Source organism: Cynoglossus semilaevis, chromosome 3, assembly GCF_000523025.1.
Source record: "Cynoglossus semilaevis isolate Cse_v1.0 chromosome 3, Cse_v1.0, whole genome shotgun sequence".
Taxonomy (NCBI): Eukaryota; Metazoa; Chordata; class Actinopteri; order Pleuronectiformes; family Cynoglossidae; genus Cynoglossus; species Cynoglossus semilaevis.
In genome coordinates, this window is record NC_024309.1 from 11512425 (window position 1) to 11537563 (window position 25139).

General features: G+C 42.5%; 2 protein-coding genes across 18 annotated transcripts in view; both read right to left on the reverse strand.

Moving 5' to 3' along the window:
• Nucleotides 1-861: 861 nt before the first annotated feature.
• LOC103377330 (zinc finger protein 708-like) lies at nt 862-4875 on the reverse strand. Of its 5 annotated transcripts, XM_025054591.1 has the most exons (5): nt 4694-4874; nt 3802-4021; nt 2707-3081; nt 2437-2607; nt 862-2199 (listed from the first exon to the last, which is right to left on the reverse strand). In XM_025054591.1, the coding sequence occupies exons 2-5, from the start codon at nt 4010-4012 to the stop codon at nt 1193-1195; spliced, it is 1764 nt and encodes a 587-aa protein (XP_024910359.1). In that variant the 5' UTR covers nt 4013-4021; nt 4694-4874; the 3' UTR covers nt 862-1192. The 5 variants fall into 5 exon arrangements, with proteins under 5 accessions (XP_024910359.1, XP_016887287.1, XP_024910358.1 ...); XM_017031798.2 differs by having other exon boundaries at nt 862-2604; nt 4694-4875; XM_025054590.1 differs by having other exon boundaries at nt 862-2607; nt 2707-3036.
• A 580-nt stretch (nt 4876-5455) lies between these two features.
• Nucleotides 5456-25139, reverse strand: part of LOC103377328 (receptor-type tyrosine-protein phosphatase mu-like) — a 68678-nt gene continuing 48994 nt past the window's right edge. For 3 of the 13 annotated variants that reach the window (XM_017031621.2, XM_017031615.2, XM_025054587.1), the window contains 21 exons: nt 24372-24404; nt 21952-22070; nt 20990-21064; nt 20765-20791; nt 19526-19537; nt 17910-18100; nt 16300-16308; nt 13535-13622; nt 13208-13284; nt 12593-12629; nt 11934-12031; nt 10828-10944; nt 9967-10121; nt 9753-9888; nt 9510-9659; nt 8523-8696; nt 7989-8120; nt 7782-7907; nt 7069-7232; nt 6767-6902; nt 5456-6418 (listed from right to left, as the gene is read on the reverse strand). In XM_017031621.2, the coding sequence (XP_016887110.1) occupies nt 6365-6418; nt 6767-6902; nt 7069-7232; nt 7782-7907; nt 7989-8120; nt 8523-8696; nt 9510-9659; nt 9753-9888; nt 9967-10121; nt 10828-10944; nt 11934-12031; nt 12593-12629; nt 13208-13284; nt 13535-13622; nt 16300-16308; nt 17910-18100; nt 19526-19537; nt 20765-20791; nt 20990-21064; nt 21952-22070; nt 24372-24404 (2110 nt within the window). In that variant the 3' untranslated portion in view covers nt 5456-6364. The remainder of the gene's footprint in view (nt 6419-6766; nt 6903-7068; nt 7233-7781; nt 7908-7988; nt 8121-8522; nt 8697-9509; nt 9660-9752; nt 9889-9966; nt 10122-10827; nt 10945-11933; nt 12032-12592; nt 12630-13207; nt 13285-13534; nt 13623-16299; nt 16309-17909; nt 18101-19525; nt 19538-20764; nt 20792-20989; nt 21065-21951; nt 22071-24371; nt 24405-25139) is intronic. The other 10 variants (XM_017031618.2, XM_017031622.2, XM_017031616.2 and 7 more) reach the window with 7 other exon arrangements.

Below are 25139 nucleotides of genomic sequence, written 5' to 3' on the forward strand. Positions count from 1 at the left end.
TAATATTTGAAAGTGGAATGAAAAAAAGGAACATTCAGTTTTTAACAGGATAATTTGGCCATGCTATTAGCATTAGCATCCGCAATGTTAACCTTGGTTTTTAACCACGTTTATCCAAAAAAATAAAAATAAATAAATAAAAATTTCATGACATGTTGCTAACACTAGGTGACACTTGCTAAATGTTAGTTGGGGTGTGTGTGTTTAATTCTGTAGTAAAATAATAATTGGAGTGTTTTCACCTGAAGCTGCTGGGATTGGCTGCAGCTCCCTTTGATGCTTTGAAAGGGATTCGTACTAAACAGTGGAGCTAGCTAATGCTCATAAATGAAGGAAGTTATTATGAGTTATTACCAGGGTCATGTAATGTTAGATTTGAAAGGTTGAAAGTTCCCGCCGTCAACAAGTTAACCCTAACACAAAAGTACATTTACGATCAAATCTTTGATTTTGGCAGTTTGTTAGTTCAAGTTTCTTTGATTTTGGCAGTTTGTTAGTTCAACTTTAGCCCTAGGAAATTAAATTCTCAACTACTTCAGGTTATCAACCAACACAGGAAATCTACTAAACCTGCTAACATCAAGAAAAACATTTCAAAAGTAACAGTGGTCGCCATGGTGACCAGACAGCTCCAGCAGAAGACACGGGAAGTCGTCTGTGTTGTTGAGCTGTCTCTAGGAGAGGGTGGGCTGTTCAGGGTTCTTCTATGTCATGTCTGTGTGTGATATGATTAGCCTAGCTTAGCATAATGAGTCCAACAAGCTAGCTTGACCTTGTCATGGCATCTTTGTCTCAGGTGAATTGTTTGTTTTGATGTTCCTGACAGTGGTGTAAATGAAATAAAGAAATCAATCAATCAACTACAGTGGAACCCAGATGTTTATTTGCGCTTTCCTAAAAAAATGTATGTAAAACCAGATATGACAGATTGACATTATGATGACATCATAATTTAATGATCAAGACTTTAATGATCATGATAATGAACAAGATGTGTGTGAGTGTTGGCACTGCAGTGACATCACAGAACCCTGTGATGTCACCTGTGATGTCACCAATAAACCATTTGTTATTTACAAATCATTAACGGTCCGATCTTTGACTCAGGATTATTTTGTATCACAGTTTTAGTAAAACGTCATGGTTGAATGTTAGTGGGCCAACGTTCTGAGCATGCTCAGTTCAACAGGTGTCAGGAAGCCACCAGCTGCTCAGCTGCGTCATCGTTCGCCTCAAATGTCTCAGCTGCAGTTTCAATAGCTACCACCGTCTCCTCCTGTTTGTACGTCAGCATCATGTCGTCCTCAAACAGAATGGGCGGGTCTTCCTGCGACTGCTGCTTCCCCACGCCATGCATCCGCCTCAAGTGCTGCTGCAGGTTCCCGCGGCGGTTGAAGCGAGCAGGACAGAGGTCGCAGGCGAAGGGTCGCTCCCCCGTGTGGATGATGACGTGTCGATCCAGTTGTGAGCGACACTTTTTGTCCTTGCCACAGATGTGGCAGACAAAACTCTGGGGCGCTCTTTCGCCGTTGGCGTGCACGACCTCCCGATGCCTCTTGAGGTGGCTGCGGCGCCTGAAGCGTCGGTTGCAGAAATCGCAAGCGTACGGACGCACTTCGCTGTGGATCAGCGAGTGGCTCTCTAGCAGAGACTTAAATTTGAAGACTTTGCAGCAGACAGGACAGGGGAAAGCCTTGGTCTGGGACGTGCTCTTCCTGATCCTGCCTCCACCTCGTGCTGCATCACACACTCTGACCTTAAGGTGGACACGCATGTGGTGTTGCTTTAGCCACGTGACCCTCTGGAAGCTGCGCAAACAGATGCTGCAGCGGTGCGGCCGGTCGTCCGTGTGGACGTGGGAGTGAGCCATGAGATGTGCCTCAGACTTCAGACGCTTTCCACACACGCTGCAGGTGTAAGATGAGTCAGACGCCAGGTTTTCCTCACCGATCACCTGGTTAGAGTGGATGAGGATCTTGTGCCGTTTGAGCTGGTGTGGTCGAGCGAACTTACGGCCACAGATGTCGCAAAGATGCGGACGTTCGCCCGTGTGAGTCTGGAGGTGGAGGTGAAGCTGGGAGCGACATTTGAACTCTTTGCCACAAAAATCACAGAGCAGTAAACTGGGCCGCGGCTCTTTTCCTCCCTCCACGTGCACAATCTTCTTGTGGTGTTCAAGGTCATTGGTCCTCATGTATGCTTTGGAGCAAAGGTCACAGCGGTAAGGTTTGACCCCTGAGTGAATGATCTCGTGCGCTTTTAGCCTCGACCGGCAGCTAAAGGTTTTGCCGCAGACGGCGCAGAGCCAAGCCTGCACCGCTCGCTGCTTCTCCAGCCTGGCAACACCATTAGGGTGGAGCTTGCTCAGGTGATGCTGCAGGTTGTCGCGGCGGTTAAAGCGCAGGTCACACAGGTGACAGGCGAACGGTTTCTTACCCGTGTGGATGAAGGAGTGACGTGCCAAACTCGACTTGTTCTTCATCACTTTCCCACAAACGTCACACATGATGGTTTCCATCTCGAGCTTCACTGACGTGGCCTCAGGTGCATGTTGGGAATTCAAGTCATTATTGACACGCTCCAAAGACTTTGCTGTGAATTCAACTTCTGAGTGAGACAAAAGAAAACAAAGTAAATGGAAAGAACGAGGAAAAGGTTAATAAATGTTAATAAACAGTTTCCTTGAAAAGAGCGGCAGCCTCTCACGTTTAGATGGAATCCAGTTTGGATCGTCTTTCTCCATCTGCTCCTGCTCCTCCTCTTCTTCTTCTTCTTGTGCCTGCTCCTCCTGCACCTCTGCCTCCTCCTCCTTCTTGTCCTGTGGCTGCTCCTTCTCCTCCTGTGCTTCAGTACGACAGGACAGTCGCGGTCGCCCTCTTTGCCGTTTTCGCCCTGGATTATTCATTTTTCTACTCTGAGGTTCTCTTCTGTGACTTTTGGACTCGTGTGTTGGGGACAGTCTGATGGCAGGTTTAATGGTTCTAGTTCTGGTTCTAGAGGTGCAGTGTTGCAGTAGAGCGCCCCCATCTGATCCATCTGGTCTGACAGAAAAACACTCCAGTAGCATTGTTGACGATGCTGCTGACAAACAACCACACAAGTAACCGTCAAACTTAAGAAATATTTACAGTATTTGCTGTTACAAGAAACAAGCAATTTGCTGCCACCTTGTGCTGGAATCGCACTATTGCACGTAAGTCATTTACATGAGGTTGACCACTATTGCACGTAAGTCATTTACATGATGTTGACTTTTGCTATTAATTTTCTTTTTTCAACTTTATCAAATGTTTCAAATACACCTGTAGTTTGAGTTTCCACTTCTGAGAAGCAGGTGAAAAAAACCCAACAAATTTAATTGGAAAACAGATCCAATATAATTAGATACTTCTGCTGGAAAGTCAAGTTCACTCACAACAAAGCAGGAAAATCAGGGATTTTAGCCTTCTGCTGGAAAGTCAAGTTCACTCACTGTCACAACATAGCAGGAAAATCAGGGATTTTAGTACAGAGGGACACAGCAGCTGCTGGTCCACTGCTGCCTCATGTGGTCAGTGATGTGATTTGAGATAAATCTCATTAAAACTTAGTAATGGAGGAAGCACTAGTTCAACATCTTCTCCGTGTCAAGTTGCAAAAGGTCCAGATTGAGCGCGTTTATAAAGTTTTGTTTCACAGTGTGTTCATTGGTCTTTTGTTATGCCTCACATTATGCACTACATTCATGTTATTTCACAGTGTGTTCATTGGTCTTTTGTCTCACATTATGCACTATCTTCATGTTTACATCTTCTAACTCACTTGAGTTCGCCCAACCGAGCTGATGAGTCAGCAGGTCCACCGGGACGCCGACGTCCCTCTGCTCTGCCCAGTCGCTCTGACAGGCCACTTCCTTACTCTGCTGAGACTGACTCTCCCACTGACACGCCACCTCCCTCTTAGTCACCACCTCCTCTGCTCCCAGCAGTAAAACGCACAGGTGCTCTGCTCCTCCTCCAGCAGAGGGCTCCATCTTCAACACCTGAGCAGGACGACAGGATCAGACTTTGGCCACCTTACAGAGAGGCTTCTGAAGGGTCCAAAGACCAATGACAACCGCTACAGGCTACACTTGACACATGTGATTTAATGTTTCCCTGCAATTATGTAATCCACATGACTAAAAGCAAAGAGTAAGGTTATTCTGGAATGAATAACCTAAAGACGTTCTTGGGGAAATTATGTTTATAACATCATTTAAGAAAACACGTTCCCTAATTCTGAAATTTTAGGATGAAATGACCTGGACAACTATTTAGTCTTGAAGGTACTCATTGTATAATAATATGTTAGACGTAATACAGGTGTTACAAAATTACTTAAAAACATATTATCAAAATTCTAGCAACCACACAACCCCGTCGAATTGATTGCTTTTATTGCAGAATTTATGGAAATATTGTTTAAATATTATGAATACATCGTTTAGATCTAGTGACTGACTGCCGAACACGCGTTGAATAACTTCAGAAATGACATATAACAGCTATAATCGGCCGCTACTATCGTTACCTGACCTACCTACCATCATTTATTTCAACAAACGTCAATGTAAACATACTCTAACGCGAGCTTAAAGCTAACAACATTGATAACATGCTAACGAACAATTCCCGCCTGTCACGCAGCAGAGACTGAAAAATATTGTTCTAACCTTGTTCGGATCACCCAGGGCTGGAGCGGTCCTACTGTCAGGAAGCTGATTTTAAAACTTCTACAGAAGATTAAAGGCGGACTTTTTAAAGTTTTACACAGAAAAAAAAGAAAAGAAAATCGCTAAGGAGACAGGACCATCCGGAATCACTTCAATCTTCCTCTCTAACTACTTCCTGCTGCTTATCTCCGTATAGCGGCTCGGTGGTGCCCCTACAGGTCGGGAGAAAAAACACAGGTGTTCACAGTTTTATTTTGCGTTACTTTGTACCTTTTTATCAATTGTCGATAACATTTCTCCCATTTGTTGATATTTAAAAACATATTTATTCAATTGCTTTCCATTTTTTTACTCTATGATAATTTAAAGGATTTTGATGTGAAAACTAAACCTAAAAAATGACCTCATAATTGTACTTCAGCAGTCTGCCTATTTTCCCGTGTGTGAGACAGGTTCAGCATGATGTCATCTTATTATCTCGGTGAGGTGAGAACACAGAGTCCAGGTGAAAGTGAGTGTACATATTTTATTTGGAATATTCTGGAATTGTACAACATAAATAAATGTTCTTTTCAGCACAACAGTCAATCTTTACAGTAGTTACTTTAACCCTGGTATGTGTTTAACCCAACTTAACTCAACGGGTCTGATTAAAACTCGAGCTAAAATCATCTTTTACACAGAGGTATAAATTAACCCAGTGAAGTGCCTAACAAGACTGAGACCCACAACAAATTTGACTGAATTAACCCAGTGAAGTGCCTAACAAGAATAAGAACTTACACAGGTGTGTTTTATCCCAAGTGAGAGAATCCAGACCTGGTGTTAAACTAAACCACACCAGATGCATGATCTACCATGGTAAATAAAATCCAATAATTTTACTTGGGGTAACACATTTCAGGGGGGTAAACTAACCAAGATCTATGTTAAACCAAACCGGGGTTTAGACAAGTTACACGAGTTTTGTTGATATCCCTGATCAGTTTTTAATCAGCCTAGTTTTGGATTCAGTAATCCAGATGAACGTATGACCAGGATTAAACTAACTAGGGTTTAAATGACTGTGTCTTTGTGCTTCAGAGAGATGACATTACCGTGAAACAATGAAGGAATAAATATTTAACTTCCTGCTTTATTTACATTATTAACATTATCAGCAGTTAGCCCCGCCCAGCTGCTGACGTTACTCCAGTCCTGGTCGTTCTCTTTTCCAACTCCACTGAAGAAGACGGACGAATGTCAGATTTATTTAAAAAATATATTAAAAAAAACATCAACACAATTCCAGAATCTGAACCTGACAGACGATCTCCGACTCATAACGCTGCCGTCTGTATTTACTTGAAACGTGGTACTTCTTTGGGCTCCGCCCCCTTTTTAAAGAACAGATTCCTGTCGTACTGTTTTGGTTCTTTTAGTTTCAGATTCTGGATACAGTAAAACAGGAAAAAACAACAACAACAATAACAACAGCAACAACAACGTGACAAGAGTCTGTGTTCATGCTTCAGTGCAAAATTGTACTGCTCCTCTTCGCCTTCAGTCAGTAGTGGACTCCGCCTCCTCCCTCTGTAGCCCCGCCTCCTCCCTGCTCACTGACGATGACCGTGGTGATGATGGTGATCATGATGATTGACAGGAGGAGGTGGAGGATGAGTCAGGTGGAAGTTACGCAGGGTTGAGATACTCCAGAGCAACTTCGTAACAGAACTTATACTGTTCCTGTAGAGACATGTCAGACAAAGGGTTAATGTTTTCAACACAAATGACACAAACTGTACCGTAAATATACAAATAAAAAAAAATTATTATAAAAATTATTATTATTATTAAATCGCTGTCAGACCCTTCCTTACTGTCTACTAATATCTCAGCTAAATGTTTATTAACATTTTGATCACTAGACAAATGTTTTGTATTATTTTTTATCTTCAAGAATACTGTTGCTATCTTTATCTTATTGTTCTGTCATATCAGATACATTTTGTTAAATTTTATTTTTTAAGTTTTCCTGAATAAACTTTTACAACATCACTGCAGAGTAAACGAACATGAACATTTGGTATTTACCAGCAGGTCGACCATGTTTGGTTTGTTGTTTCTTAACGTTTTGACGGCGTGAAAGACGTCAACGCAGCGCTGCTGCCGTAACATTTCACACACGATACTGACACTGCAGAAAACGCCACTGCGACCGCCTCCATTCCTGAAGAGGAGAAGCCAGGACACAGGAGAGGAATCAAGAAGGAGAGAAGAGGAGAGAAAAAGAAAGGAAAAAGATAGATGTTTGTGTTATTCTGTTTTTCACCACTTGATGGCGACATATCACTGCTGTTGAAAACTAAGCTCAAATGTATTTGTGTGTTTCTTACAGGCAGTGTACCACCGTCCGTCCCTCTCCTCCGTCGTACTCCTCCTGCCACTTCTCCACCTGATGAACCAATTTGAGGAAGGAGCGTTTGGATGTGGGCGTGTCCCGGTACATTGGCCAACCCAGGAACTGGAACTGTTGGACCATACGGTACCCGTCCTGTGGCTGCAGAACAAAGGCACAAACCGTACTTTAAACACACCCCAAAACCAAACCAAATGCACATATATCAAACGTACACCCAAAATAAACCAAACACATGTATATCAAACACACCCTAAACTCTGAGAGGAGGAGGAGAAAAAGAGTGAGGGAAGGAGGCGAAGATGGGAAGAGGAGGAATGACAAGGAAGGATGAGTAGACGGAAAAAGAGGAAGGAAAAAAAGCGTAAAGGAAAAGGAGAAAGAAGAGAGGAAATGAGCGGCAGGGCAGAGTCAGAGAGAAGGAAAGAAAAACATTTTCCTCCTCATACGAATCAAGACTGAAGGGAGACAAGGAGAGATGATTCTGGAACAATTTTACACTGAAATTAAAAAAAAGTTTACACAGGCCCTAATCTGTATGAAATAAGAATTATTTACAACATTAACTTTTTACTAAGAGATAAGTCACATTTTTATTCTGGCTACATCTTTTGTTGTGTTATGTTTTCAATCAGGTAGGGGCCTGATGGAGTTAAAGAATCTGCGTCAGGCGGTGTTAAACAAACGCACCCTGGCCGTGTTATAGATCCTGAAGATACGACTAATGACGTCTTCTTCCAGATCAGCGGAGACAAACTCCACCTGCAGTGAACCCAGACGATGGAGGCCATTCTCCGGCCAGTACTGAGGACACAGCTGGGACACAAGGGGGCGACACTGGTTACATGTTATAATTTGACTGAACAGTTTGTGTGTATAACTGAGCGGTAGTGTTACCTGTGCAGGGTCCACGTCGTTTAGCATGACAATGGACGTGCAGTGATAGTCCAGGACCAGACGCCAGAAGTCCTTCACAGTGTTTGGCAAAGGATGCTGGGTAACGATGAAGGCTGATGGCTGCTTGTAACTCTGAAAACATAAACACATGGAAAATGGTGGAATAAACTGTTTGATATTTCTATGCTTGTTCTGTGACACACACACACACACACACACTGTGGTATTTGGTTTAGCCTCCATGGCGACAGAGTTGTTTATTAGTAAAATTGAAGGATGTTCAGAACTGTGGTCAGTGTGCGTGCACGTGCGTGTGCACGTGGGAGTAACTGAACCTACCATTAACTCACACAGATGCTGAGGCTGCTCATTCTCTCTCTATTACAAACCAGAGCTCGCTCGCTCATGCTTCAAAGATACAGTTTCTTTTTCAGCCTCAAAATAATTAAAAAAAAAACTCGAAACAAAATCGATATTTTTTTTGGTGTTTGTGCACTTCATCTTTCTAACCACTGTGTGGAGATCACCACGTACATCCATGAGGGCGGCGTTGATGTAGTTGGAGCTCTCTCCGTCAATGGTGATGAGGAAGGGCAGGCAGCGGTCGGGCGGCAGCACGTCCATGCAGCGGTTCTTCTCGTGGTTCCGAGGCAGCAGAGCGATGCTGCAGTCCTCCACCCGCAGCGTCGGTGTCACCATGTTTAGAGTCTGTCGACACGCAAAGACACAGACCATGGGAACACTTCAACACACCAACCTGACCTGACCTGACCTGACCTGACCTGACCTGACCTGACCTGACCTGACCTGATCTGTGAAACACACTTCCTTTCCTCTGGGGATTTAAACTTCACCGTCTATTCAGGGTTTATTAACACTTAATAACAGCCTAATAAACTTTACTGGTCAGTGTTGATCATCTTATAACAGCTGTAATACAGTTGAGGCTTCACAGTAATTTTTAAGTCGGTTCCATAGTGTAGTGGTTAGCACGCCTGCTTTGAGAGCAGAGAGTCTTGGGTTCAATTCCCAAAGGAATTCCCAGTATCTGCTATTAACACAAGCAGAGAGTCTTGGGTTCAATTCCCAGCATCAGCTATTAACACAAGATTGTCCCAAATCCAATATACCATTATGGTTCAATTTAATATTATTATTTTATTATTATAAAGACCGTTTCTAATGTCAACTTTGTGTTTTATTATTTTATTATTATAAAGACCGTTAACTTTGTGTTGACAGTAGAACGTTATAAATTGTCTTTTTTAGACACATTAATTAGGTTGTAAGATGAGGCTTTATTAAGCCTTGATTATTTTGAGAAAAAGATTTTCCTGAAGTAAAAAAAACACCTTCATTTGTCATATTAAATAAGATTAAATAGATAATATTAACACCCAAACAAGCAGCTTCATAAACTGAACTTTAAAAAGTTTTTGGATTCGTTTGAATAATGTTTTTAGGAACGCTGATGTGTTTGAAAAAGAGAGGAATGTTTTGATGAAGTCATTCATTCGTTACCCTGAACTCCTCTTTGATCTGACTGGAGTTGGTCTGAGGATCCAGTCGGTTCATCTCGTAATAAACTGAACGCAACTGATTGGCTGGAATGGCCGTGTCGCCGCAGAGACAGGCCTCCAAGATGGCGTCGTGGATGAAGACGTACTGCTCCTGCGGAAGGAAGAGACGAAGGTCGAAAAGTCTGAGTGAGAGTTGAAGCAGAGGGTGAAGGTGTGACGTGACGTCACGGCTCGGCTGACGTACCTCCGTCTGCACCATGTTGACCCGCCGCGCCCTCAGCTCTCTGACACAGTTGTAGATGTCGACCACACCTTCTCTCTCCGCCATGTCCAGCATGATGTCGATCACGATGAAACACCCAGTACGCCCTGCCCCCGCACTGACACCCAGATGATACACACGCGTGTCAGACAATTAGAGCTGATCACAGGTCAGGTGACTACTGTCATCATTATACCTGCAGTGAACCACTGTGGGGCCGGCCGTGGGCGGAGTTTTGGCCTTGACACGGCGGATGAAGCCCAGCAGGCCGGTGGCGTGGAGCGGCACGCCGTGGTCAGGCCAGCCGGTGAAATGAAACTGACGGATCTCTCTGATCTCGGCCACGCCCCTCTGAGTCACATGACACAAGTCAGAAATATTTCATTTAAAAACAGAAATGATGCCGACGCACAAACACAGCCTTGGATTAAAACTAAGTTTGTATGTTTCTAGACTTTTATTTTCGTTTTGTAAATCATCTATCGTTCAAGTTAGACCTGAAAAAAAGTGAGGTTTGGGGGGAGGGTCAGGATCAGCCTACAGGAGGAGGGTGGAAGATTTAAATCTTCACATTTTTATGTCTCATTATGATACGTTAGGATTATCAAGGCAGGTGCACAGCACTGAAAACCAATAGGAGCTTAGCACCGTAGCATTCTGGGTAATGTCACTGTGCATCAGAGCGAACTCTGGTGCCTTTGTATCAGTATTTACTTCTTATTACTGTCTGTCAAATGACTGAATTTTAATTTGATAAATCACAGGGTAGCTGTGAATTAATAATGATTCATCTTCATTCATCAAACTACATTTTAAACACATTTCTAAACGGGACCAAAAACGTCTGTGTTCTCTGTTGTGTCCTCATCCTGACCGAGCCGTTCGTCCTTTAAACAGACGGCGTTCTCTCAGCTCACTCTTGTTAAGAGGCTGAAATCTATGTTTCCCACTGGTGCCTTGTTCCTTTTCTGAGACTCAGCCCTCGTGTCAGGCTGGTTCTAGGAACAGTCGACGGCGTGTCGACGTGACCCAGTTAGTTTCCAGTTGAACTGCTCACCTTCTCCACAGCAAACGTTCTGATCACGTACTCCGACAGAAGCTGAGTCTCGATCAACGTCACCTTCATGTCGCCGTAAATCTCAGTGTCATCGGGCCAGTACTTACAACACTTCACCTGCGCACACACACACGCACACGCACACAGTCGTTAATTAAAGTGAAACATAAACAGAAGAAAGGCAGATGAATCTCATTAGAGGCTCCGCCCCCTCTCTTCCCTCATTAACTGCTAATTACTGCTGAGATAATAACACTGTCACCACGGAAACCAACGAGGTGAGCATGGAGGGAGATAATCAACCTGATCCATCCCACAATCCCACAATCCCCCTCTGTGACTCTCCTGGAGAGAGCCAACACGTCCCTACTGCATTCTGGGTAATGAGAGCTGGGACAGGGAGTATGCCGCGGGCTGTGTGTGTGTGTGTGTGTGTGTTGGATATGGAAGGTTTAATGACAAAAAAAGTAACTAACAAGGACAGTGAAGAGCAGAGTGGACCGGCTCACGTTTTGTTTACGTTCTGTTAACGTCGTACGAGGTAGAGGACAAATGTATTATTCTATGAAAACGTGAATTTCTCTGAATTTATTTCTGCTTCCAAAGTGTGAGGACAGTGTTCTTTGGGTTTTCATGTCTATTTGTGTCTTCACTTCACTAAGTGGAGGCAGTCATTTCACACAGATTAGCCTCGTCTCCAACCAGTTTTCTATCTGAACTTTACAGAAAAAAAAAGTTATTTTTCAAACCACAGACATCAGTTCTGCACAGGCTGTGACCTGCAACTTTCTATGAGCAGCAACTATATCTATATCTATATAGATATATCTATACTGTATATATATGTGTGTGTGTGTGCATATATATATAAATATATATATATCTATAGTGAAATAGTTGAGTCGTTCTCCTGCAGCTCTGTATGAGTGAATATTGGCAAAAAAAAAATCAACCACAACAAAAAGAGATAAGTAATTAGGAAGCACAGGAGAGATGCATTCTGGGAAATGAAGTCCCAAACTTCATCAGTGGAACAAACAACCAGATGGTCACAACAATTTGGGCATGTGTGTGTGTGTGTGTACATGTGTGTGTGAGAGTCTTACCCTTCCCACCTCCACCAGGTTGGTTACCATGACGATGGCAGCAGTGTTTTCCTGCCAAATCATTCGCCAGAAGTCGTACACTGTCTCCTGCATAGGACCTAAAACACACACACACACACACACACACACACACACACACACACACACACAGTAGCCTTGTATTAGACAGCAGGCAACACCAGGGCTGTACATGAATTACAATCACACTTTTAGTTGATTTAAATGAAGTGCACGTACACACACACACACACACACACACAGTTTTAATCACTGTTGACAGTCTGTGTTTTGATGAGCTAATTAGCTCTTACTAATCCATTTCTGTCAACACACACACACACACACACACACACACACACACACACACACACACACACACACACTCAGACACACACACATGTGCTTAATATTCATACACACAGATGAACATGTTTGTGCAAACAGGTTGATTCTGGAGGACGGTTTCAGCGTGTGTGTGTGTGTGTGTGTGTGTGTATGGAAATGTAAAGCTCGATTTCTTATAAATTAGAAAATAAATGTTTTTTTTTTCTGTCTGCAGGTGAAGAAGAGTCGCTCTGTGACATCACTCTGTGACATCATCAGTGAGTGGCTGAGGTCATTTCCTCTCAGCTGTTCTGGTGTCTGTGCTCAGAACTGACCTTGTGTTGCGATGTAGTGGTTGGGTCTGTGGTAACCCTGAAAGAGAGAAAAGAAATGAGCGTTACAGTTTGGATCACAACAAAAACAACAAACTTCATCTTAAGAAGTTCCATCATTTTGAAAGGTTCTGGTTCTGAGGCTGCAGGTCGTTCTGTTGTCACTGGTTCCAGGATCAGAAGCTGCAGAACGAGGATCAGTGGATTTCTCAAACGATAGCCTCTGGATAAGAAGCTACGGGACGAGGATCAGACGGTTTAACAGAGAGAAGCTCCAGGATCATGATTTAAGAATCTCCAGATTATCATCTCTGAGTCAGTCACGGAACATTTAAGATCAGATCATCAGCTTAAGAATTAGGAGCTCAGGTTCTGGGATTAGGACGTCCAGCAGGAGTGCTGCAGGAGCAGGACTTGACCCCCCCCCCCTCACCTCACCCCCGCATACATTTAAATACATCTTAAGGGCCGGGCCTCAACCTAAGGCTTGAGGAACATTAGTGGTTCAAAGATTTAGTGATGATAAAAAAAAAACAAGACTAAAAAAACTAATTAAATAATAATAAATAAAAAAATGACAAAGAAACAGAAGAGTCTGTGGGTGGAGGTGAGACTCACATCCACGAAGTTGGCGTTGATGTAGTCTGAGCCGCTTTCTCCATCCTGAGACTGCAGACGCACACGGGAGTGATCGTCTAACACACACACACACACACACACACACAGATTTATCATATTAGACAACATAGACAACAAATGAATGATGTCAACCCAGACTCCGCCCACTTGAGGGGGCGTGGTCTGTGATGTCACATCCATCTTCAGCACTAATGTCAGAACTAATGTATGAAAGCTGCTAAAATCTAAAATCAATTCCTGAAGTCCTGTATTTCCCAGCATGCACTGGATCACCACGAGCCCCGTGTGAATTTTTTTTTTACGTACAGGCGATGATGTTTCCGTATCGGTTCTTCATCCGGTTCTCGTCCTTTTTAGCCGAGTCCCACGGAGCGGACTGTCCCTCAAAGAAACTCTGAAAGAGACAAAGTGGAGGAAGATCCAACTTCAGGAACCGAGATTCAACACACACACACACACACGTGCACACACACACGTGCACACACACACACTCAAAGTAACCCACAAAAGTGTGTGTTGGTGACCTCCATGACCTTTCAGTACCTACTGGTTGTATAAATAAAACTGTAAAATGGAACTAAATTAAACTAAAAGTAGTAAATAATAATAATAACAATAAAAATAATAATAACAGTTTTTGACACAAAGATGAAAAAAAAACAGTCCCAGCACAGTGAGGAGTTAGACTAAAAATAGTCAAAAGTCAAACCAAATATAAACAAAGACACCTTTGTTAGTCATAACAACCTCTACTTTAGTTACATTTGTGGCCCCGCCCACAATCAGAGACTTCCTGTCCTTCATTTCTGAGTGTCCTCTGATTGAAGACAGTTCCTACTGTAGTGTTGCTCATTATAATGCCTTCAGAGATGCGGTTGTTTGTGTGTGTGTGTGTGTGTGTGAGTCTGTGTGTGACAGCAGTCTAACAGCTCCAGACATCCATCAAACCAAGAGGTGAACAATGTCACACACACACACACTCACAGACACACACACACGTACACAGCTATTTATGATTGACAGCAGAGAACAAAGGGAGAAAAAATAAAGGAAAAAAGTGAAATAATGACTGCAGGCAGTGCAGTGACTGGGAATGTGTGTGTGTGTGTGTGTGTTTGAAAGAGAGAGAGAGGTAGAGCGGGAGAAGCGGAGATGCTAATGCTACCTGTACCTTATAGCTAATTACACTTTCTCCCAGGAAAAGGTCGAGAACAGGACGTGATGTATGACTCAGGACTGGGACCACGTCAGTATTTCCTGGACTGATTTGTTTTGTTTGACAGACGCACTTTGTTTGTCAGTGATGTCACCACTGCCACGGCGTCAGTATCACCAATTTATTTTTTTTAGATATTTATCTTTTACCACTGTGTGTCAACTTTTCCCAACAAGGTTAACCCTTTCATGCATGACAGTCACTACAGTGGACAGCTATGGAAATGTCATTTTCTATGATAAGAATAGGTTTTGATGGCAGTGTTGCATATAAGCCTCTACAGTGGACGCCTGAGAATCACCCAACACTGCCATACAGTGGTCAGCCTTTGCAACTGCAGAATAATTGTGTCAACATTCAAAAAGAAAATTTGGTTTATAAAAACAGAACCAAATCAGTTCTGATTTTTATGTCTAAAAACACATAAAAACACTTAGGAACATTTTTTAACTCAGTATATCATGAGTCATGCATCAAAGGGTTAAGACACATTATCTGACTAACAGCAGACAGCGAGGCGTTAACTTCCTGGTCACATGACCAGTTTCGTCTTTCGTGCTTCAGTCTAGTATTTTCCATTTACTGTATTCATGTTTTACTTTTCTAATCCCCGGAGGACGGCTCGTCTCTCACTCCTTGTCCTTCAGTTTGAGTCCTGACTCGGGCTTATCTCCCTCTCAGGGTTGGGCCACAATGTTCTGTGAGAACCTTCTCCAGCTGACTCTGATAGCCCCCCCCGCAAACCTCCCCTCCTCCTCACTGCCTGATAAGTCTGTATAACTCTGTAACTTATTTCTCTTCTGTTTTGGCTGCGGCGGTGGGATGTTTGGTTTTTTCCTGAACGCTGGATAAAAAAGATAGACTTGACTTGGAATTCATCTAAATCTCAATCTTGGTGTTGTGAACAGTAGGTGAAGCTGCAGTAGCTGCCAAAAACCCAAGCACACGTGGAGAGAACATGTAACCCCCCCCCCGACCCTGCCCCCCCCCACGAGAAAAATCATCCGTCTAAACCAGGATGTGAAGCAGTGACGTCGTCGCTGCAGTGGTTTTCAAACGTGGTTCTCACTTCACGGACCATAACAACAACATCAGGGCCCGATGTCGGAGCTCTCTGTGGGAGTTCTTAGACTGGTTTCTGGATGGTTTTTTTTTTATCTTCCTTCCTTTTCAAAGCGGGTCCGTGAACATGACAGCACAGACATCTTTATCCAAGATTTCACATCATTGAAATCACCATTTTAACGTCAAACCTCTGAAAAGTATTTGACCTAACAACAACATGTTTGACAGAAAAATGTTTAACTTCATCTCCTGCAGGTCGACTTTGTTCCTCTCTCTCTCTTCAAACAGAAACAAAAAGACAGGTAGGTTACATTTTTGGGATGATTTTTCAGTCGGTGTTTCCTGCAGCTCCTCTGAGATGATTAATAGCACAGACGATCTTAAATTTAGGTGCTTTTAAGACCAACAAAGAACCCCGTGAAATATGGCCCAGAATTCAGAGCAGACGTACATTCTGAAAATATGGCTTTGTTTGCCACAAATTGGAATCTCGGTTTGGCAGGGAAAAATAACGGCACCGAGAGCTTTATGTTTTACCTCAGTACACATCCCAAACTTTATTGAACTCTCAGAGCTGTTTCCCAGCGTTTCAGACCAGTATCTGGGTCGCAGCTCCGCATGCATGAGAAGGTGCTTCGAGACGCTCGGTGCTACCTTTTTAAAACCTTCAAATTACAGGTTGAATCGTCTCGTCAGCGTCTGAATGTGCTCTCTGTTCATGCTCAGACATGCCGTGTGTACGTGTGTGCTGTTTGCGTGTTTGTGTATGAACAGTCTGACGACGTCTTACCTCGTTCAGCTGTCCAATCAGATTAATTTTAACGGAGAAGCATGGAGGGAAATAAGATTGATCACTTTAAACATCATTGAGTTGAAAACATGATCAGAGCTGTTTCCTCTGAGTCACAGCTGATCCACAGGAAATCAATCATCAATTATCATCACGTGTGTGTGTCTGTGTGTGTGTGTGTGTGTGTTTGGAAAGTTGGATGCTGATGGATGAATAAAGGATGAAGCTGTGATTTGTTTTCTAGCCAGAGTTACCTTACAGTTCACTTCACTGTTAAAGCTCAGCCTGTTTTTCCACCGGAGGCTGTGGACGGAGGCTGGTGCGAGCTACACACACACACACACACACGCCGTTACATCATAGAGATACATCACACACACACACACACACACACCGTTACATCATAGAGGAAGAATAAGAAAAAGAAAAACTAAAAATAAAAACTGATTTACTCTGCCTTTCAATCCAAACGACTAGAGATCCGACTGCGAACATTTCTTGAAAAGCATCATCTTTTACTGGTTTTCAAGAGAATTCTCCGTTGACCAATTAAACGTCTGCTCTCCTTCTGGCTCCGCCCTGAAGGGGTCAGACCACTGTTGTCGAAGCAAAAACAGAAAACTGACAAACACTGGGATGGTTTGGATCTGTTCCAGAGGATACTTTTTTTTTCCTGGTAAAATAAAATAAATAAACAACTGAACTGACGAACAAACAAACAAAGAAAGAAACAAAGAAAACTCTTCCAAATCAAACCAAACTAAGTGAAGTGAACTGCAGTGAAACTCTTGGTGGAAGAAGATGGTTCAGTTAGAGAGAGACTGAGTATGTGTGTGTGTGTGTGTGTGTGTGCGTGCGTGTGTGTCTGTCCTCACAGGTACAGGAAGACAAACACGTGTGTGCTCAGTATGTATAATGGATTAGCCTGTGTGTGTGCCTTCAAGCACACACACATACACACACACGCGCACACAGAGACATACGCACACACTTTACCACAAAAACACACACTCCATGTTTGGGCCAATTAGCTTAAGGGAAGATCTATAATGTATCTGTGTGTGTGTGTGTGTGTGTGTTCAGGTCAGGAACATCCATTAGTAAGTTTCTCCTGATGAAAATGGGTGAAAATGTGGAGCAGGTACACACACACACACACACACACACACTCACAGTGTTGGCTCTGACTGTGTGTGTACCTGGTTATCTGTCACCTGTCACGTCATCTTTTCACTCATTGATTGACTGATCACTGATTCAGTCGGTCAGTTCCTTCATTCAGTGAGAACTGATTAGTGACTACTTCCTCTCCGAGGCTGGTCAGTAGTTACATCCTGTCTGTGACTTTGTCTGATCGTAGTCTGGCAAACATCTACTTCCTGTTTCACTTACTGTCTGAGAACGGAGTCTAATGATTGTCTATTTCCTGTCTGCGGATGTGAAATAGATTCTTCACTTCCTGTCTGCAGATGGGGGCAGATATTTGGATAAATCTTTGCTGTGGTTGTTACACAAAAGGAGCCCATCGCCGCCCCCTTGGTGAAGGTTAAGGTAACACACTCTGTGTGTTTGTGTGTTTGTGTGTTTGTGGTGAACATTCACGTTCTCACCTCGTACTCCTCCTTGAAGCCGTAACCTTCAGCACACTTCATCTGCGTGATATGCTGCAGGAGGTCGGCCACCCGGATGGCGGGGTGCAGCTGACCCGTCTGGTACGTCACCGCCTCTCGGTCCGCTTCCCGCTGCTTGTAGTGCGACTGGACGAGGCTGCTGGTCTCGCTGTTCATGGTCTGACTGTCGTCTGGAAGGAAGAGACCAAGAGATCGGTTTACGGTCGTGGAGGAAACGTAAACGCTGGAGCCGTGCGGTGAAAATGACAATGGAGGATGTCATGTGACATGAGACCTGAGAGCATGATGTCACACAGCTGACCAGGCAACCAATCATTAGTTATGGTTCCCACATGGTTTTTTATGGTTTGTATTTGTATTTGTGTTAACAATATTTAAATGTGTATCTGTGTTGTGTTAACAATATTTATTATATTATATTTGTATCTGTGTTGTGTTAACAATATTTAAATATAAATGTTTAAAGGGTTGTTCAGTATAATAATCATTATTTCTAGCATGTTTGTTTTGTTTTCTCTATTGATTTAACTATTTTTGTACGCTCAACACTTCTGGTGTGTAAGCTAGGCTATCACATTTAGCATTAGCCATATTAACCTAGCATCATCTGCTCTGATCTCATGGCACCACTGAATGAGGACTAGTCGTTAAAAAAAACAAAACAACAACAACAAGCTTCACGACAACCATGTTGTCTCCACAAAAACACAGAGAAATGATACAGGAGTAACATGACATCAGATCACATGACTGAAGAAAGAATGGTGATTGGCCCTGGATTCTTTTCACACAGTCGCTGATACTGTTTGTCACAGAACAACCATGTTTTTAAAGTACACTTCTGGTTCTGATACAGTGTGTTCTCAGGGCCAGTTTGGAACAGGATCTAGAACCTTCTAGTTTCACAGTGTTCTACATAAGGATGATTTTTCTTTTTTTAGATCCAAAAGTCAGATTCAAAGCGTTGGTAAAACTAACCTGAGAACTTGCTGTGGTTTATATCTACAGAACATTTTAAAGGTAATGGTCCCAGGTAGATGTTCTAAGTGCTAGACTTGTAGCCTTGATACTTTTGGTTTAGATGCTGGTCCAGATCCAGATCCAGATCCAGAACCTTGTGAACTGGAACTGTTTGTGGAGTTGACAGTGTGAAAAGAGTAGAGCTCTGATTTCTGGAACACTCCGTCCCAGAGTCTGATGATGACATTTCAACTCAGCAAAACACCCTCTGCTACACTTGCTAACTCTGCTCTTATTGGCTAGCCTGTGGGTTGACTGACCAATCAGAAGCATACTTTCCCAAACAGCCCAACCAATCAGTAAGATGAGTGAGGTGATGACATGAACGTTCATGACCGGAGGGTGACAAAAGGCAAAACAAACATGAGAACCAATCAGTGGGAAAGAAGTGGATGGAACTGAAAGCTGATTGGTTTGCTGTGAATCGGTGGGAGGGTTTGTGATGCCACTATACCAAACAAGGGTAAAATGGGGGAATTTCCACACTAAATCCATGACATCACAGCAGGTGTTGTGAATAGGTGAAAATCCCAAACATGACTCCAACCTCTTTAGCCCCAACTTCAACCACTTACCATTAATGGGCACTTTACACAGAGAAGATAAAAGAGAAGAAGAAGAAAAGAGGAGACAGAGTTTAAGCAACAGATTTAGCTTTAGCCTAGCCCTGCTAACACACCTAGCACGGTTTAATCAGAAACCTAGCTACATGTGCTGTTGTAGCTAGTTTTAAACATGGAAACGCTAGCAGCTAGCAGTCATTGCTAAAGTTAACCTGGCTAGCCTAGCTAACTTCCTGACTAAACCTTGATGAGATTGAGAACATTGACTGAGCCTGAGGAGAGAAGTTTTTGTTGTGGAATTTTTTTTTTCTTCTCTTTAAAATGATATCCTGGTCTAGCAGCATGGTTAAGACTAAAGGCTAACTATCATCAAAGGTCTGATTAAGGTATTTGACCACAGACAAAACTGAATACGGTCCAAACCATTTGTTCTCAGTCTTTTACGATCAGACACCGTGTCAGTTCTAAAATTGGGGATTATGATTCTTGACTTCTGTGTTGAAAACTGTTGTTCACATTGACCTCAGTGACACAAACTGACCACACGAGGCAGCAGTAGACTTTAGTGATTGATCTTTGAAGGGCAATCAAACAGTTTTGCTACAGCTGGGGATTCATGTTTTATAAAACAACTAAGAAGGTGGTGGAAATGTGTTTTTTTTTCTTAAACTCTGGTGATGGTTTATTATTTTTGAAGGAACCCAAATCTAACCCAATTTTTTTTTGTCTGGTAAAATGTATTCCTCCCCCCAGTCCACGTGGGTGTGTTGTGTCCATGCAGAGATCAAAGGCCACAGACAGACGTGACGTCAACACCACACGCAAGAATGTTGTGGATGTGGGGATGAGTGAAGCCCACCGTCGTTAAATAAAGCAAAATTAGAAATAATATCCAAACAAAAATATAAATATAAAATAGATTTTGCAATTAAAATTTGAGTGTCATAAATATCAACACCAAAACCCTAAAACAAAAGAATGTGGTTAAACTGCAAAGAAAAGGTGAACCAAGAAAATCAAATCTCAATCAAATTAAAGAAAGAAACAAAAGCAGCGAACGAGGAGCAAGCAGGATGAATGAAGCAGAATATCACTCTCTCTCCTTTCTCATTCTCTCCTCATTCTCGTCCTCATCTATGTCCTTCCTCCTGTCTGTCCACTTCCTGTCTGTCTGTCTGTCTACTTCCTGTCTCTGTCTGTACTGGACATATTGTTCTGTTTTCCAATAGAAAGAGAAGAAAAGAGTCTCACCCAGAATGGCCGTTGGTACAAAGGGGTCTGTCACCAGGAAACATCAGCAGCAAAGACAGGAAGTGGACAGAGGCAGGAAGTGGACAAAGACAGGAAGTGGACAAAGACAGGTGGACAGAGAAGGTTAAAAAAAGAAAAGAAAAAGAAAGAAGAAGGAAACATCATCTGTGCAGTTTGAGTTCAACAGCAGCTGACTGTGTGTGTGTGAGTGTGTGTGTGTGTTACCTGGGTAGTAGGAGGTGGGGACACTGGTGCTGATGGTGTTTGACTTCAGGGTGAAGGAGGATGGAGAGGAAACGGCTAAGACAGTAGGAGAAGAACATCGATTTGGATGTTAATTATAAATCATTATTATTTTATATATTAAACATAAAATAAAGGAGATTAAGAGATTTTAAATTTAGCAAATAATTATCACAGGCTCAACGCTGACATTTTCTTTATTTCTAAGATGGAAAAAAATAAAATGAAAAGATGAAGAAGGCTGAAGAGGAGTAGGAGGATGAGGAGGTGACGGCGGCCTGGGGGAAGGTCAGCTCCTCTCCCTTCTCTGTGATCCCTCCATCCTCTCTGTGCCTACAGCGGTGTTTGTATCAGAGTCAGGAGGAGGCAACAGTAAACACCTCACAGAAGAAATTCATCATGTTACATTCACAGACATGACAGACATCACAGACATGACAGACGACAGACATGACAGACGACAGACGCGCTTGAACAAAAATCAATGTGATCATTTGCCAGAGAATAAAATCTTACATTTTCTTGTCATCTATTTTTTCTTTTTTGTATCTCTTTTTAAATATCTGAACATTTCTGAGTTGTCATCTTGAACATTTGATCACATGGACAATCCATCACAGTTTTGGATTCAGTTTTTCTTGGACTGAATCCATAAACAACACATCTCTGTCTCTAAAGATTGAAATCATTTTCTTCTGTTTTAGTTAAATCTTTATCTCACATAATATCTTGTCTCTTTTCTGGTGTATCTACTGCTACAACATTTTTTTTTTTACTTTTTTTTAGCGCGGTCAGTAGCGGTCAGTGATCATATCCACCCGTATGCAGATGATACTCTAATTACCTTCCTGTCGTCGTCGTCTCACCTTCTCTCATTTCACATGAACATGTCATTTTGTTGTTATGTTTGTGTGTATGCTTGTGAGTGTGTGTGTGAGACTCACTGCGTCCGTTCAGTGTGTGCGCGTGCGCGTCCACCACCGTGGTGTGTTGCGAGCTGTTGACCATCAGAGTCATTTCCTGTCTAGAGCTCAGAGTTTCCTTTCTTTTCTTTGCCAACTTCCTGTGAAGACAAAACAAAAGGGAGTGAGAAAAACACACGTTTTTATTGTTAGCGTCGCTGTCTTAACCACGATGACGCTAAACCACTGCGTCGTCACACCGTGACATTTGGAATATTCTGATTAACACGGACAGTCTGTCAGTGCTGCTGTCTGTTCCTGATCCTGTCTGAACACAGGTGTCCATCACTTTGTCTCGCCTTTTTATAAAAGCTGCAGAGGAAACAACAACATCTGAACACACACACACACACACACACACTCACACACACACACACTCTCACAAAAACACCGGGACTGTTTGAAAGGCTTGATGTGTTTTCTCTCTTTCTATTCTGAGCGTGTGAATAAAAAACATCCATTTGTATGATTGCTTACACACGCGCACGCACACACACACACACACACATGCATGTACACTCATACATACACTCACACACAGTACAACCCTGACCTGAGAATGTAAAAGGAAAAAAATACAGAAATATATAAATAAATATAAAAAAACCAGGCTTTTAAAGTTAAAAGTACGACATCAGTGAAAGCTGTGAGTCTGAGTGTGTGTGTGTGTGTGTGTGTGTGTGTGTGTCGGGGTGAAAGCGCCCCGAGGCAGGGTGCTGCCCTCCTCCTCCTCATGTCTCCTTTTCTTCTCCTGTGGTTCAGTCAGAGAAAAACCTGCAGCGCTTCTTCTTCTCTGATTCAGACGTCCACAAACACACACACACACACACACACACACACACACACACGAACCCTCCATAAAGCAGCCGTTCCATTTGCAGTGCGGACATTTCTCCGTTTCATCCTTCTGTTCAATGAAATTTTAATTTCCTGTCCTTCGTGTTCACACAGACACGACCTCTGACCCTTAACAAGTCCCCCGACCTCTGACCCCGGTCTCGTCCACACACCCACTCATCAGAGGTGAGAGAGAAAAAGGAAATGTAGGAGGAAATCTGTGTTGGATGACACACTGCATCAGAACATGTCTGTGTGTGTGTGTGTGTGTGTGTGTGTGTGTTATTATGACATCATCAGCGAGGTGTCAGAGGTTGATTGATTTAGCAACACTTAACACACACACAGTGCATGTCAAGGCTAATCTATGCTAATCTAATGAGCGACAGGACAATGCTGTTAGCGGTAATGGATGTGTGTGTGTGTGTGTGTGTGTGTGTGTGTGTCTGTGTGTGTGTGTGTGTGGTTTCTTCCAGCCTTGTAACGCTCATTTGATAAGACAGGTTTATTACAGATGGCTAATTCTATTAACCCTGCTATTCACACACACACACACACATAGATATAAAAGATCACAGTCGTCTTGTCTTTGTCAGACATTCAGGTATTTTAAACTCGAGTTAAAAAGAAATATACATATATATATATATTTATATATTTCTTTTCATTTTTTCTCTGTTAAAGTGTCATAAATAGAGTGGTTAGGTTTTATTTCTGGAGGACTCCTATAGATTCTTGGCCGTAAATCAGAGCAGTGAAGGTGTAATGATTCCTTCTTCTTCTCTCCATCACAGACACACACACACACACACACACACACGCACTGACAGTGACAGCAACCTGAGGGGGCGTATGTGAGCACTTCCTGTCTCCATGAGGAGGTGTTGGTTCATATAAGTAACTTCTTTTTCTGTACACATTTTAAACTACATATGAGAAGGGAAAAAAAACCAAACAACTAAACACAGCAGTGAGAAACTGCAGCAACAACAAAACTAAAAGTTCCAACCAAAACCTCCAGACAAAACAAAATCAGGAAGAATCTTCCTATTTTGTATTTAGATTAAAAAAATTAGAAACTAATGTAGCGTACTGGCTGGAACTGCAACAAACCAAAAGTCAAAAATAGTACCTGTAACAAACAGCTTGGCAACAAAAAAACAAAAAAGCAAAAAAGGTAGATCGCAAAACCAAAACTTTTTACCAACAAAATCTAAAAATGCCAAATTAACAAGAAGGAAACAACATACCAACAAAATCTAAAAATGCCAAATTTTTAGGATTAGTCCCAACAAGAAGACCAACTGTAGCCACGACAACAGGAGAAGACACTTTTCTACTCTGGTGTTCCTCAGGGTTCTACTTTTGGTTCCTTATAGCTCCTATTCATTTGTTATTTCTGAAACACTGAGGTCAAATACACAGGATTAGAGGTCAGAGGAAGCAAAGGTCACAGGGTCACAGGGTCACAGGGCGACCGATGACCTCAGGTGTTAGTTGGAGAAGGGTTAGAGGGATTTCAGCAGGTGTTACAATTAGTATCAAAGGTCAAGCAGGTTACTTACAGGTAATAAGTGTAGGACTGAGAGTTTCTTCGTCTGAGTGGTGGGGGCGGAGCAGAAGGAAGAGTGGGTGGAGCAGAAGATGGTGAGGTGAAGCCAGAGAAGGAAAAGGGGGGAGGAAGAGGGGAGGGATGGAACGGAGGGAAAGAAAAAACAGAAAACAAAAAAAAACATTAATGCCTCAGAAAAGAAAATTAAAAAACAAACAGATGACCAACCGTGTGTGAGGGTGGAGAAGTGGAGGGCTGTGATTGGCTGAAACAATGTGTGAGAAAGTGGGGTGGGTGGGTGAGAGAATGTAAGGACCTGTGGCATCGTCTGCTTTTGAAAACACGACTGTTTGTGTTTCTGGTGATTTGGTGCAACTTTGTTAGTAAGTATTTGACTTGAGGGAACCTTTAACTCCACCGTTTTATCATTTTTCTAGAAACTCGTCCATTTTTATTTCTTACACCTGAGCAGGATATTCTAGAGTTTTGACTGACAGCCCCTTTAAAATGCTTTCATTTGCAAATTGTATATGTAAGACTAGTGCGAGGATTATGACAGGAAATGACGATTGGAGTTTAAGATGGATGGACAACACCACATACTCTAACACAAAACTAAAAAACTAAAAATTAAAGCATATTTCTTGGTATTAGAAAAAAAAAACTCTTTCAGTACAAACCTGAAAAAAAAAAAAAAATCAAACATTTTTGTCTGATCCAAGTTACAAAAAGAGAAGCAGAGTTCCAGTGATTCTTCAATGGGTCTCACAGCTTAATCAAA